This window comes from Lepidochelys kempii, chromosome 6, assembly GCF_965140265.1.
Source record: "Lepidochelys kempii isolate rLepKem1 chromosome 6, rLepKem1.hap2, whole genome shotgun sequence".
Classification (NCBI taxonomy): Eukaryota; Metazoa; Chordata; order Testudines; family Cheloniidae; genus Lepidochelys; species Lepidochelys kempii.
This window is the reverse complement of record NC_133261.1, coordinates 44,914,488-44,926,880: the sequence shown is the minus strand read 5'-3', so window position 1 is coordinate 44,926,880 and position 12,393 is coordinate 44,914,488. Positions and strand designations below refer to the sequence as shown.

Here is a 12,393-nt window from a genome sequence, read left to right as displayed (position 1 = left end):
TTTGAGCACAGGGCAAGTTCAGCTAGCACTTGTCTATTACACATAGTTCCACTCCGCCTTTACATTGTGTTATGGGCATATTGGGGCATCGCTCAAAGAGGGCAGAGTTAAGGCTGTCTGGGTGTTTTACCATAACTCTGTATTTTCTGGTTTACAGAAGTTTGAGTTTTACTGAACTTGATATTCTGGAAGGGCAAGAACCATCACCAAGCAACATTAACTCTGCATTAATAAAAGTTTTTGCTATTTAAATTTCTTAGTTTTTTTTAAAAGAGAAATGCTTGTTGGTAGGAGTTAATGGTCATTTAGGCAAGCGTAATTCTCACCTACGTTTGCAGATGATATGTTACTGTGGCTAGGTTAATCATTAAAAGACATTGTTTTATGTGGTGCTTTTCATCAGTAGATCTCAAAGACCTTTACATCATTTTCCCCATTTTAGAGATGGGAAACTGAAGCACAGAGCAGTGAAATGACGTGCCCATAGTCATCCAGCAAGCCGATGACAGAGCTAGGAATAGTCCCAGTCCAACAGTCTTTCCTCTAGGTCACACAGTTGCTATGTGATTCCTTGGTGCTCTTCACAACTCCTGTGTATTTGCTATAGTGGAATGGGGATAATGGTCTTACTTTGAAATGTTTGCAGTGTGTAGTTGTTAACAGGGCTGGTGAGAGAAATCCCATGCAAGGTCTATGTTTCAAAACCTTGTCACTTTTCTTACATGATTGTTACCGAAATTTTGAGAGAGTAAGAGAGAGTGGTGTGACTATGTGCTTCTTCACCGTAACATGTAGCCCCTGCCACCAACATTTCCAGTTCTCCCTTCCCAGCCCATTAAGCCATTACTTGGCACTGCAGCAGTCATTAACATTTAAGTTGTTCCTTACTGTCTCCTGCCTTATGCTGCTGAATACATATATCACAGGTAGTTACTGGCAGGCTGCATGCTACCTTGGTTATGTAGCCTTAGCTGCACACCAAGCTGTACCACTCTCTCCCACTATCCATCCCCAGCTGCAGCTTCTGGCCTTGTTTCCTCAGATGTGCCCCGGTCCACTCAGTCCCCACACAGCGGTGATGTGTACCTTAACTATTCATTTTCTGGATTTCAGATATTTAAATTTGTGTTACCCCAACCCCTGATCCCAACTCACATGCAAGGGCAGGGAGTGGGGTTCAGGTACCCGAAGAGCAGCAGATCCTAGGACACACATCAGGCAGGGAGAGGGGCTCAGACTCTTGAAGAGGGGTAGGGCTTGCCCAGATTCCCAGGGGGAATTCAGGGTTGACAACTCCACGACCCCCTTCTTTCTCTGTTACTCCTCACATTCCCCAACTCCTCCTTCCTTCCCCTTACCTGAACCCTCAACTCCTCTTCTATCCCCTACCACCCATTCCCATAAAATACTCCGATCCCTCACTGCAGACCCAAATTTCTTCCCCATTGCCACTTACTCTTGGACCCCCAATCTCCCCTCCGTGTGAGCATTCGCATGTGTAATTTATTTTCTTTTAAAAAACAGTTTCAGCACCTTCTGAATATTCTGCTGCATCAGATGATGTTTAAAAAAAACTACAAAACTTAACAGAGGTAGATTTTCCTCAAATGTTTACAGTTCATTCGCAGATTTCTTCGCAAGGTAGGTTGCAAACTTTTATGTTACCAGAATCTGAACTTCTCGCATTTGGATAATTAACCCTATCCTACACTAACCCAGGAGGCAAAGCCAACTTCAAGACAATCCATGCAAGTATGCAACTTTAGAAAACTTAGGTCAGGTATACACTCAAAAGTTAAATCTACTCAGCTATATCACTCAAGGGTGTGAAGAATTTATACCTCTGAGTGACGTAGTTAAGCTGGCCTAGCCCTTGGCGTAGCCAGTGCTAGGTTGACGGAAGGTTAATCCACCTCTTGGGGAATTTGATTAACTAAACCAATGGAAGAACCCATCCCGTCGCTGTAGTGAGTATCTACATAGAAGTGCTACATCAGCGTAGCCCTGTGAACTGCTCCATTCATATCAGTGGGGGTTCCCTGCCTCCCTCCTCTGAAAAGCATACCCATTCTCAGCTCCTCACCTCAGTCGCAGCAGTCTCAGTGCAGGCTCTCCCATACCTATTCTAAGCTCCTCACCCAGAGGGGTAGGGCTTCTTTATATACAGGCTCACAAGGGGTGGGGGTAGGGAATGTGAGTCCCTGGTGTAATGACTGACCCCTAGTTTGATCTCTCTGAGTGAAAGAAAAACAATGCCAGAACGTGCCAGCTTTTTTCCCCCCTCAGGGATTGTATCTTGGGATCCCCTTGGTCAAGTGGCACCATATTTGGATCACTGACTATACCCCATGCAGCACATCAAATTTCAAGGCAATCTGATTGACTGTATAGCTCATAGAGCACTCAACTGAGCTTCAAACACAAAGCTAGTCTTAACCTTAACTATAGCAGAACTATTGCTCTGTTAAAATGGAAAAACATATTATAATCGCTTCATTGTAATAGGTGTTGGAGAAATTATGATACAGGATAAAAATAATGTTTTACAGTAGTACTTCAGAATTCCATTCACTGCAGATTGTGACATGAAAAACTTCTGGAATATGTCAGTCACTCAAAACACCATTTGTGACAAGCACAAGATTTCTGAAACAGCAGCGCATTTCTGACCTTGCCATTATTCATAACAAATTTAAACCTCCAAGTGAATCACTGCACACACTGGAAACCTGAAATTGTTGCCAGTTAAGTTAAATTTTGCTATAACAATTGATTAAAGAGAGGAAAAATTAAATCTATATTTTACAGCTGTAAATTTTTATTCAGAAACTAAATTAAGATTGGAATGTTTTCAGGCTTTACTGACTACTCTTGGATCCTCTGTAAGAAGATTAGGACACCAACCTCTGAACAACAGCAATCATTTGAAATACAGGCCAAGGGATTTTGAACTGCAAGGCCATTGATGGAACTGTTTTAAAAAATAGTAGTTTTCCTCTGTCAACGCTGCAGAAAATTTGGATTGCTTTAAGTTTGGCATTGAGCTTGACAATGCTTGTTGCCAGTACAGTGCTACAAATGGACTTCTCAGATGACAGTGCCTTAAGTAGCTATGCCAGGTGTGCTGCTATGTTGGTAAGTTTGTTGTTGCACAAAAGCAGCATGGATATGTTCAGTCTAGTCAGATCTCAAATTAGCAACTGTGAATCACATTTAAATTGAAATATGAGAGATTTTTGTGTTTAACCGCAACATAAAAGTGTCAATACGTTCCTTTACTGTGTGAAAACATAGTGTACCTCACACCAACACTACATTTTCTGTATTAATGTCAACTGTTAAAATGTTATCTGATTGTCAATACAGCGTATGCTGCACTGTTTTGTCAAAGCTGTACACATGAACTTATGAAAAGCAATGCAATTTGCATTTCAACAATGTTAAGCATATGTTTATTGGAAATTACAATTGAATTATACACAGCTTGCAGAACAGGCACAGGTAACAAGCCACAGTTAAAATAAATCATATGGAAGAAAGGAAGTCTAGAACCCTTTTACTTTATATTAAAATAAAATTATACAATTTTTGCACTAAAAGCAGAATATCCTATAGTCCTGACTAAAGTAACACATTTGAAAGAATTCAAGTGAGATAGGAGCCTAAGTTTAATTTAGGCAAGTAACTTAGATGCCTAAGTGCTATTGATCTTTAGTGAGACTTGGGTTCTTAAGGGTCTACATCATTTTTGAAAATGGAATTCAGAAGCTGAAGACACTTGAACACTTAAATACAAAAGGTTAGATAGCTGAACCGGATTAAAGGTAAAAATTTCAAAACAGAGGTTCCATACACTAACATGGCAAAATGAAGTGGTACAAAAAACCACTCACCTTTTCTACTCTCTCTTCAGAGCACATCAACTCAATTTGTTCATGGAATTGTTTCTGGTAATATGTTTTCAAAATGTTCTCTTTAAACCGCATTTCCAGCTTGAGGTATTCCTTTCTGATTTCCTCCCGTTTTATAAACAAACTTTTTAGAATTTCTCGAAATCTACCAGAAATAAGGGACAAGTTAAAAAAAAAACTGATTACACATGTAGTCCTTTCATGATGCCTGGTTTACTGTGATACAACAGAAGCAAACAAAATTCCAATTCTGAGCTAAAAAAATAGATATGGAAAAATAAGGAATCAAAATTAGTAAGTGACCTCAAGAAAAGTTATATTCCTATTTATCTTTCCCAAAATGGTAGTACAAAGAGCAAAGATTCTATACTGCAAATTAAGATCCATACAAAACAAGAGCACACACTCAAGTTTCAAAAGGGGATTAAACTATCCTTGTTTAGTTTAGGAAGTCATTAAAAGGGTACATTTGTTTCCCTCTTCCCCCAAACAGCCACCAACACCACTACAGAAGTACTTCATTTTCAATAGGAGTTTAAACTATGTACAACTCTGATATAAATATGAGACAACTGACACCCAAGTGCAGAGAATCTAAATTCCAAAGATTTAAATCTTCTCTGTTTTCTTCCTCTCCCCGCAGCTCTCAAGGTTTCAAGCCGTCATTTTAAAATAAAATGCCTTGCTCTTTGATTTGTGAAGCTGATATTTGGATTCAAGCAGATACCAGCCAGACTCTCCTCACACAATGAGCTGTGCTCTAGTATTGCAGAAGGCTTCCCATTTCCTTCTTTACTCAGCACCAGGTACCAGTTTATTCAATAGCTAAGGTGATTGCTTCCGTAAGCACATAATGCCTCCTACAAATATTGCAAAAGGACCCCCTCACCCTTTGCAAATGAAGCCCCACCCACTGTAGGTGTCCCTCTCAACTGTTTAATTCCCTGCAAGATCTCATGCATGCTTTGCAATTGCCTGCAGCTAGTGGACAGTGAAACCATACTCAAATGCAGTGAAGGTTTAGGTCCTAATACCTGTGAGGCTGAGGATGGAAAACTAGGGATGGAAGGATGTTTAGGAGAAGGGATCCAATTCTGGGGAAACCTTGATCTCTGGGTAGATCCAGGACCTACTTAGCTTTAGTCCATCACTGTAAACCATTATGTAAATACATTATGAGTCTGCAAACACTAAAAAATGGTACTGTTGTACTATTACTCTTAACGGGGTGGGATATTTACTCTGGAGTCTAATTATTACCATGTCCTTGCTAACATCGTTAACAGATGATAATCATATATATAAAGCTTATTAATTCAACTAGTATATCTATATCTCTGTCTGTCATGTTATCCTATTCATTTGAGAGAACCATAGGAATAGGCTTATAATTTTTGAACATGCAGATATTCCAGATATGAAGTGCCAGCTGTGTTTAGAAATATATAAGGTAAAAGTGACATCTACAGAACTAGCTACAAAAAAAAAAAAAAAAAAAAACCCACGTGTGGGATTCCTGTGGTGTGGCTGGCTGGATTTTTTTGTTTTCCAATAAAATGTGTTCCATCATCAGCAGTTCCTTTTCATAACCTAAGAATGTTTAAAAAATGCTCATGTCTTATTCTAGTATTTTATAACCCTAACCAGACCAAATAGAATTAAAGTAAGAACTCCTCTCCACACTGGCAGATATTCAACTACTTTGGCCAAAATTTTCCAGAGATGATTATTATTTCTGGATAGTAAGGTATATGTAAAATACATAATTATTTAGTTTAGAGACAAACAAAAACAGAATAAATCTCAAAGAAATAAAGCATTCCATTGCAGAGGATCAGAGCAGAGGGGCACACAACTCAGAGATGGAACCATTTAACTCAATTGTCCAGTCAAGTATTTTCTAGTTCAGAGGTGGTCAAACTATGGCCTGTGGGCCGCATCCAGCCCATGGGATCCTCCTGCTCAGCCCCTGAGCTCCAGGCCTGGGAGGCTAGTCCCCGGCCCCTCCCCTGTAGCCTCAGCGTGCCATGCCACCGTTGCAACGCTCTGGGCGGCTGGGCAGCGCAGTTGCAGAGCCACGGCCTGACCTGGTGCTCTGGGCAGTGCGGCTGTAGCGCTGCCAGCCACAGGTGCTCCAGGCAGAGTGGTAAGGGGGCTGAGGGGTTGGATACAGGACAGGGGAGTTCGGGGGTGTGGTTAGGGGTCAGAGAGTGGGGAACGGGGGGGGCAGCAGGGGGCAGTCAGGGGTATTTGCATTCTACTGGAATAAAGGTGAAAAATCACAATAAGTGACAGTGATTATAAAAGACTTGGGGCCTAAGCTTATAAAACAGTAACATTTAAAAAAAAATGTGTATGTCACTAAGGAGCCAGTCTCTTTTCAAAATTTTAATTTTATTGCAGAGTTCAGTGCTCACTGTCAGGCGTGTTTAACTGGAACTAGTCACAGTAGTAAGCAGTCTGTTCAGGAGCTTTTCTAGGATTATGTCCCAAAGGTTTGTTGTTGTTTCTTTTAAAAAACCATAACAAATTTGAGGAATAAACAACATATATTTTAGGAGTATTTATTAAAAAAGGATAACTTTAATTTTGTTAGCTTAATGATAAGGTAACATCTAGAAGTTTGGAGTAACTGAGTGACTACAAAAATCACCATCATCAGGCTCTACAATAGCTTCAGACAGTGGCCAGATGTTTTAGAGGGGATGAACAGAATGGGGCAATTTCAAATGATCCATCCTGTCATCCAGTGTCAGTTTCTGCAAGTTGGAGGTTTACTGAGCATGGGTTTGCTTCCTTGACCATCTTGGCTAGTAGCCATTATGGATTGATCCTCCATGAATGTATCTAATTCTTTTTTGAACTCGGTTATACTTTTGGTCTTCAGAACATCCCACAGCAACAAGTTCCACAGGTTGACTTCCTCTTGTTTGTTTTAAACCTGCTGCCTATTAATTTCATTGGGTAGCCCATGGTTCTTGTGTTAGGGGAAGAGGCACAAAGCAAACAGAATCTTACTTTGTACTCGTGACTTGTCCTCATTTAATCTTGAGAGATTAATATTATGCAAGTACTGTAATTTAGAGACATAAGTATCCAATTCTGCCTCTAGAGTTTTCCAGCTGAAAGAACAGCAAGGGCCAATTGGAGTAACCCCAGCTGGATAATTCTCAGAAACCTCATTGTGATGGGGTTCTAAAGGGATAGAGCCAAGAAAAAAAAATGCAGACATTTCTAACCATAGTCTTTTCCTCCCTTGCAGAAGAGGCTGACCTAGGAAAATAGTCCAGACCTTTGGGATAACAATTTTTTGATGTTCATTTATTTATTCTCTCTCCCGGGCATACCACATCAAAAAAGAAGAAATAATAGAACAAGGGTGGCCAAACATACTGATTCTCCGAGCTGCAGATGACTATCTTCAGAAATTTGAGAGCCGGGGCACACCTGCTGAGGCTCCAGCCCCACTACTGCTGAAGCCCTGAGCTCCAGCAGGTGTGCCCGAGACACTCTTCTCTACTGGGCATAAGCCCTTACCCCACCACCCCACTGCAAGGCAGCGGTCCTGAGCTATTCTTCCCTCCCCAGTCTGGTAGGTGAAGAATGGGGAGTGGCATGGGGGGGTTCTGTGAGCCACAATTTAACGGTAAAAGACCTGCAGTTTGGCCACTACTGTAATAGAACATCACTGAGAGAAACAAAACACCCTCCCTAAAAACAAAATAATTCAATGAAAACTGTGAAAGTTACAGAAACTAAGAAAGCTACAAATATACACAAAGTCCAAGTGCTTGCCTCTGAAACCTGGGCCTATACAGTACCTATTATGCACAAAGAACACGGTCAGGAAAATATTTGGCAGTAGCAACAACTAAGATAGGGTATGCAGATTCTATACAGTCTGACTACCTGCAAAAATAACTTCATTAAGTGGCTGTACTGAAAGCTAACAAATTAACTGAGAGTGGAATACTCTTCCTCTCCTCAGAATGGCTGTCAGCAGCAGTGCAGGCTGGATGGCACCAGAGGCTGGATGGCAAGCAGGAACAGAAGCAGCAGAAGCTAAGGCTACTATTTTAGCCAGAGTTTCACATAACGCCGCCTCCTTAGCTCTCGTCCCCTAACATCCCTACTCTACTTGCGCTACATTGATGATATCTTCATCATCTCGACCCATGGGAAGGAGGTCCTTGAGGAATTCCACCAGGATTTCAACAATTTCCACCCCACCATCAACCTCAGCCTGAACCAGTCCACACAAGAGATACACTTCCTAGACACTACAGTGCTAATAAGCGATGGTCACATAAACGCCACCCTATACCGGAAACCGCTATACTTACCTACATGCCTCCAGCTTTCATCCAGACCACATCACACGATCCACTGTCTACAGTCAAGCTCTAAGATACAACTGCATTTGCTCCAATCCCTCAGACAGAGACAAACACCTACAGGATCTCTATTAAGTGTTCTTAAAACTACAATATCCACCTAATGAAGTTAAGAAACAGATTGACAGAGCCAGACGGGTCCTGAGAAGTCATCTACTACAGGACAGGCCCAACAAAGAAAGTAACAGAACGCCACTAGCCATCACCTTCAGCCCCCAACTAAAACCTCTCCAGTGCATCATCAAGGATCTACAACCTATCCTGAAGGATGATCCCTTACTCTCTCAGACCTTGGGAGACAGGCCAGTCCTCACTTACAGACAGCCCCCCAACCTGAAGCAAATACTCACCAGCAACTACCCACCACACAACAAAAACACTAACCCAGGAACCAAACCCTGCAACAAACCCCGGTGCCAACTCTGTCTGCATATTCAAGGGACACCATCATGGGACTGAACCACATCAGCCACACCATCAGGGGCTTGTTCATCGCACATCTACCAATGTGATATATGCCATCGTGCGCCAACAATGCCCCTCTGCCATGTACATTGGCCAAACGGGCCAGTCTCTGTGCAAAAGAATAAATGGACACAAATCTGACATCAGGAATTACAACATTAAAAAACCAGTAGGAGAACAATTTAACCTCCCTGTTCACTCAATAACAGGCTTAAAAGTGGCAATTCTTCAATTAAAAATCTTCAAAAACAGACTCCAATGTGAAACTGCAGAACTGGAATTAATTTGCAAACTGGACACCATCAAATTAAGCCTGAATAAAGACTGGGAGTGGATAAGTCATTACAAAAACCTAATTTTACCATACTAATTTTCCCCTACTGTTATTCACACCTTCTTGTCAACTGTTTGAAATGGGCCACCCTCATTACCACTTCAAAAGTGATTTTTCTTCCCTTTGTATTCTACTGTTAATTGAATTGTCTCGTTAGACTGACCCTCCCACATGGTAAGGCAACTCCCATCTTTTCATGTATTATGTATAAATATACCTGCTACTGTATTTTCCACTCCATGCATCTGATGAATTGGTTTCTAGCCCACGAAAGTTTATGCCTAAATAAATTTGTTAGTCTCTGAGGTGCCCACAAGGACTCCTCGTTGTTTTTGGTAACACAAATAATCAAACAATGAAGTTTGATATCTTAGCACATGTTCCCAGATTCTACAATATAAACAGAGCCTTACAAAATTATTAGTACAAAGAAAAAAAAAATAGACCACTTCATGTAAAATACTAGTTTGTCCAGAAATTTACACCACATTCCAGTCTTTTAAATAACTAGATCTTGACCAGTTTCTTTGTATTTTTGATAGAATCTCAATAATTGTTACTGTATGTTACTGTATAAGAAATTTAACATTTCATAGCTCTATCTAGAGCAGCTTCCTACTAGGGCAGGATTGTAGTACATTTTTGGAGATTTTTACCTAGCCTAGTTGCCAAAATCCCATGGAATGGGCTTCAACTACTTCCCCTGGAAGACTATGCAACACCCTAATAGATTTGTCAGGAAACTTTTCCTGACACTGTGCCTAAGTTTTCCATTTCCCAATTTCATTCTATTGCTCCTAGCTCAACACAAAACTGTACCATCCCAAATAAATCCACTCTGTTCTTGGTGTTTACAAATGTCTGATGTTCCCACACACTATGTCTTGCTAAGTTAGCCAAACTGTCAATGTATGGATATTTAGTTATTTATGTTTTTCTTTTTGAGTCCATTTCTCTAGCTTGTGGATTGTTTGCGTTACTCCTCTCTGAATTCTCAGCAGTCTCAATATTTTTCCTGATAAAATGGTGCCCAGAACTGAGTAATCCTCTCTCTACTCCATGAATCCTCTGTATGGTGCTCAGAATTACATTAGCAAAAATGACCAGTGCATCACCTTGCAAACACCATCTAATTCGTTATCCACTATGAGACTTAGGTATGCTTCAGCATTACTCCAGGATAGTTTTCCGTCTATTGACCAGTGTTTTCAGACCTTTATCCTCCCATTTTATAGGGACCTTTGTGAAATCTTGAAGTGATTAGGCAAAATTGACACATGGCTTAGAATCACTTTACAGCAGGAATAAAGTTAATATATATATCTGACTCAACCAAAGATAGGGAAAGCAATCTTATAGAATCAGCATAACATTATAGGATTAGTGAAACTGCATTTTGTGAAGTTTTAGTTTCATCATATACACCATAATCAAGTACTTTAATTAAAACATTTAGATTCAAGGGGTCTATTTTTATGCATTCCAAGTATATTTGTGAGATTTTCCCAATATATTTGTCTTTCAATATTAGGGAAGAACTCCATTACACTATATGAATCCTTGGCTAGGAAAAAAAAATTGTGTATAGTGTCCTGCTTTTAACAGGATGACAGTATCTAGCCCAAGATATATCAGTAGTTAAAAAGATAAATTACCTGACAGTTTATCGAACTTCAGTAGCTCCAACATACATAAATCACAGATAATGCAAACTGAACAAATTGTTTAAAAAAAAAAAAGATTGCATACAAGATAAACATTTTAAAATAAATGCTCAATGGTGAAGTTCAGATTTTTGTAAAGCTCAGTGCTGAACGGTAAACAAACACTGCTGACCAGAGTAAATAGCCACACTTTTGTCAAACTGATAAATATTTAATAGGAAAATATCTACAGATCTCAGAACTTCGCCATTCCCCCCCCCCAAAATGCTGATGTACATGAACTGAGTGGGTACCTTGACTTCCACAGAACTCTTATAGTGTTTTACCCAATAATTTAGCTAGATAGTTAAAGCATCAAATGCTTAAATCTTCTGTTTTCCTTTTAAAAAGAGACAATCAGTCGTCAAGATTTTTTCAGAAAACTTTTTATTTTTCAAATTATCTGAATGCATTTCATGTTCCATTAGAAACATGGATGAGGAACCGGGTAAAATCAATTTGTGTTTTTCTATTTGGCCACTAATCAGTAAGCAGACAAATGTCCTTTTTAGGATTCCAGGAGTGTAGTGTTTTGGGTTTTTTTTTTTTTTGGGTTATTGTTTAGCCACACAATTTAAGAAGGATTTTCAGTTAATATGTCACACTTTTTTATCTTTTACACACTTTACAAGTATTTCTTAATTTATACAACGTCTCAGTCAAGTATCTCCATTTTACAGGCTTATTAAAAGGTTCAACTATCTGCTTTTTTTGCTGTATAGTGTGCATGGTTTCTGAACCTTTAAATAGAAAGCTCAATATAATGAAAATTTATACCCTGTTGCTACTTGCTTTTGCTGAACCACTAACTCCAGTCTAGCAGTTAAACTTTTTTTTTTTAAAAACAGGAAAAACTAGATTGTTCCTTTACAGTAGTGTTTTTGCAATCAGAATATTATAAATGGAAGATATGTCCTTTAATATATAGCTTTAGGAAGCTCATATGCCCATGTTGAAATTTAATAGCTGAAAGTTTATCATTGAATAGGAAGTAAAAAAAAAAAAAAATAATAATAATGTTCATTAAGGTCACCAACTGATATTTTTCCTGCCATTAAGTTAAAGTTCTGTAGTAGAGTCAAGAGAGACCAATTACAAAGAGTCTGTCCTGAGATTTGTTTTATTTTAAATCCCTCCACCAAGATGTAGTGTAAAACAATATTGAGTATAATGTCACATCTACTCCAGAGGGATCAACATGAACCAAGCTGAAACAAAGATTTTTAAAAAAAGTATAGAACTGATTTTACAAGGCTATGGTAAAATTCTGGAAACCTAAACTTGTGAAAATGAGACCTTAATATGATGTTACCTTTGAATTTCCACTTGCTGCTGGTTTGAAAGAACACTTGTACCATGCTTTTCAGGAATGGCTGCTTTTTCTTCTTCATATGCTCTCAGTTTCTCTTTCAGCATTATGATCTGAAAAATGAGGACAATATGTTTGGATTGTAATACAAAGCTTGCCTTGTGTAACTTATTTTTCACCATCTTTCTGTGCCTCTCGTCTTGCAAGAGGCATTTTTAAATTAACAGTTAGGAATATCCCCCTAAATAGAACATGGAAACATTTGCTTCTTAGGAAA

General features: G+C 39.3%; 1 protein-coding gene across 1 annotated transcript in view; it reads right to left on the bottom strand.

Moving 5' to 3' along the window:
- The window catches only part of KIF18A (kinesin family member 18A), a 107,998-nt gene that overhangs the window by 52,694 nt on the left and 42,911 nt on the right, over positions 1-12,393 (bottom strand). Inside the window, exons 8-9 of the mRNA XM_073350650.1 lie at positions 12,120-12,229; positions 3,894-4,056 (exon numbers count right to left, since the gene is read on the bottom strand). Of these exons, the coding sequence (XP_073206751.1) occupies positions 3,894-4,056; positions 12,120-12,229 (273 nt within the window). The remainder of the gene's footprint in view (positions 1-3,893; positions 4,057-12,119; positions 12,230-12,393) is intronic.